The sequence below is a fragment of the Montipora foliosa genome, unplaced genomic scaffold, assembly GCF_036669935.1.
Source record: "Montipora foliosa isolate CH-2021 unplaced genomic scaffold, ASM3666993v2 scaffold_478, whole genome shotgun sequence".
Lineage (NCBI taxonomy): Eukaryota > Metazoa > Cnidaria > Anthozoa > Scleractinia > Acroporidae > Montipora > Montipora foliosa.
The window spans coordinates 12,501-15,000 of NW_027179787.1; the positions used below are offsets into that span (position 1 = coordinate 12,501).

The 2,500-nt window shown below is 39.4% G+C and overlaps 1 protein-coding gene across 1 annotated transcript in view; it reads right to left on the reverse strand.

Annotated features, from left to right (window-relative positions):
* Positions 1 to 1,210: 1,210 nt before the first annotated feature.
* Positions 1,211 to 2,500, reverse strand: part of LOC137989857 (uncharacterized) — a 4,925-nt gene continuing 3,635 nt past the window's right edge. Inside the window, exon 3 of the mRNA XM_068835486.1 lies at positions 1,211 to 1,278. Within this exon, the coding sequence (XP_068691587.1) occupies positions 1,211 to 1,278 (68 nt within the window). The remainder of the gene's footprint in view (positions 1,279 to 2,500) is intronic.

Sequence of the window (2,500 nt, forward strand, 5' to 3'; positions counted from 1 at the left end):
ACTCGATTGCGATAACATTATTCCAACATGAATCGCTGAATTCCGTTTCTTATCAGTTAAAACTGATTTTTCAGTTAAAACTCAAAATCAAGCTCGGTAAACATTATTCTCGTGTTCAGCACGTAATTGTAATTTTCATCTAAAAAAGCATGTTTAGGAACACTCCCTTGAGTTTGTCGACATTTGTTTAAAACACCAGGCTTACCAGAAATTTTTCCCTCTCTATGATTGGTGATCCTCATTTTACCTAGGTTGAATACGTACTCAGGTGAATCGAAGAGCCTAAAGGAAGCCCAAAGAAAAAAAAAAAGAGTCAGATTAGGATTAGTTTTGGATATTATACGGGGATATCAATTGACTTATTATGACGTATTATAGCGATACTCACCGTTACGTCACCTATTGTCATTTATGTGTCAACCAGAGATTTATTGGCTTTTGATACAAAGGATTATTTTGTTCTGTGGTTGGCAAAATTTAAATAACAAACGAATTGTTTATAAAAAGTGGTCTCCTATACAAAAGTAAGTTCTAGTACCGGTAAGTGCATAGTACAGTTCTCTCTTCCCTTACTATGTTGTAATGTTGAGACTTATAGGATGACTGTATGAACACAGAAACCGATAAGATGATACAAAACATTAGGAAGATGTGTTGAGATGCGCAAGGCAGAGCTTGAGGGAAGACGGTTTGGGGGATAGATAGCTACTTCTTTAAACTAGGTAGAGTGCATAAAGGTAGGTAGAGGTAAAACGAGGATCACCAATTTAACCTACAATCCTGGCCATAAATTGTTTGGACACCTACCGTGTACACTCTAAAACCCACGATTTCAACTACGGCCTTGACGTTTAAAAAGACATGGATAGAAGCAAGTAAAATTGACCCCCCCCCCCCTCCCCCTAGCAATGTTGAAAGAAAATGAAGCTATTCTGAAGACCAGGTCGGATGTGGTTAAAAAGGAAAAAAGGCAAAATAGAAAGTGGTTAGACAGTTGTTTTGGAACCGAACGTAATTACTGAAAAATTATTATTATTGGAATAAGACGTGAATATCTTATCGTCACTTTAGTTGAAGAACACCGTTCTTGGAGGCGAACATTTCTTTAAACGCGGCTATTCTGAAGCTATTGTCAAGGTTTTCTCCTTTAAGATTTTCATCAACATTGACATGGGGGAAGGGGCACAGGCGTGTTTAAACGGTCTTGGCCTTAGTTAAGAAAGGCTGCCTGTGAATTCATCTGCTGTGAACTGTCCCGACACTTGTGACCAGCATTGTCTGAAAAGGAGTTGTTTTACAAATGTTTTTAAACAGCAAGAAAAACTGGACGATGATGCTCTATTTATGAAGGATAATTGTTAACAAATGTACTCTGCACTGATTATCGTAGAAAGAGGCCTGTACTTCGCTCATGCAAAAAATGCAAAAAAATGACGCGCGCGTATGTTGCAAACGTTGAGAAAAGTTTTAGACAGAAATTTTGTGTTCGCCACGCCAAAAAGGCGTTTTCCTACGTGGTTTTTTGACGTTTCAAAGGAGGAGATGGTTTTTTAGAGAAAAAATTGCACCAACTGATGCTAACGTGCGCCTCTGATAATATCAGAAGTTATCCTTCGGAAGAATTGCAGGTGAATGTGGCTGATGGAAGACTACCGTAGCGAGATTGTGTAGAGGTAGGAATCATTCTGCATGTACAGGAAGGTCAGTGAAACGTGAAAGAAAAGGACCGCCCAGGAAAATATCAAAGCGCAGCATGCGCAAACTTTTGGGAATATTATAGTCGAAAAAGTAGTGACAAGTAGCGGCATAGACCTCACAACTGCAAGGAGAAGAAGATTTTCAAGATGCTTCAATTAAAAATGTTGTACTTACTGGAAAGCTCGAAAGAAAGGGTTAATCACTGAAAACCACTTCAAACTGCACCTACATTTGAACTATTAAATTCTAAATTTAATTATTTGAACGTGTTTCTGTAAATGATGAAGCAAAATAATTGCGATTGTGAATGACAGACTAGAAGCCATCCTTGCTTCTAAATGGCACCGCACCTTACTGCAGTACAGTTCGTGAATTTGTAATTGCGTACATGCTAAATTAAAATAGCACAATTTCCTCTAAAGAAATCAGTTTGCAAAATCCGTCGATAATGGTTGCGTGACGATGAAACCCTTTGAATGTTACGTTGTGGTACCGTCATTTCTCACTTGAGGTACGAACATTTCTCACCTTGTTTTGTAAAACTATCTGACACTATGTTCGTTCGGTAGCGATTACATGTAGGCTCGATTACCAGCCGCTGTTTCGGGAAATGAGCCAGCGCTCACTCCCGAAATCACGGCTGGACGCGTAAGGTGAGCCATTGTTACTCTCCGCCAGTCAGAAGCTCGCCCTCACGAATCGGTCGGGCATCGAAGGTATTCTTTGACCAGGCCTGTTCGAAGTTTACAGTGCTTTTAAGGTAGGAAACATCCAAGATTTCGATAACGAAAAGTGTTCGAGA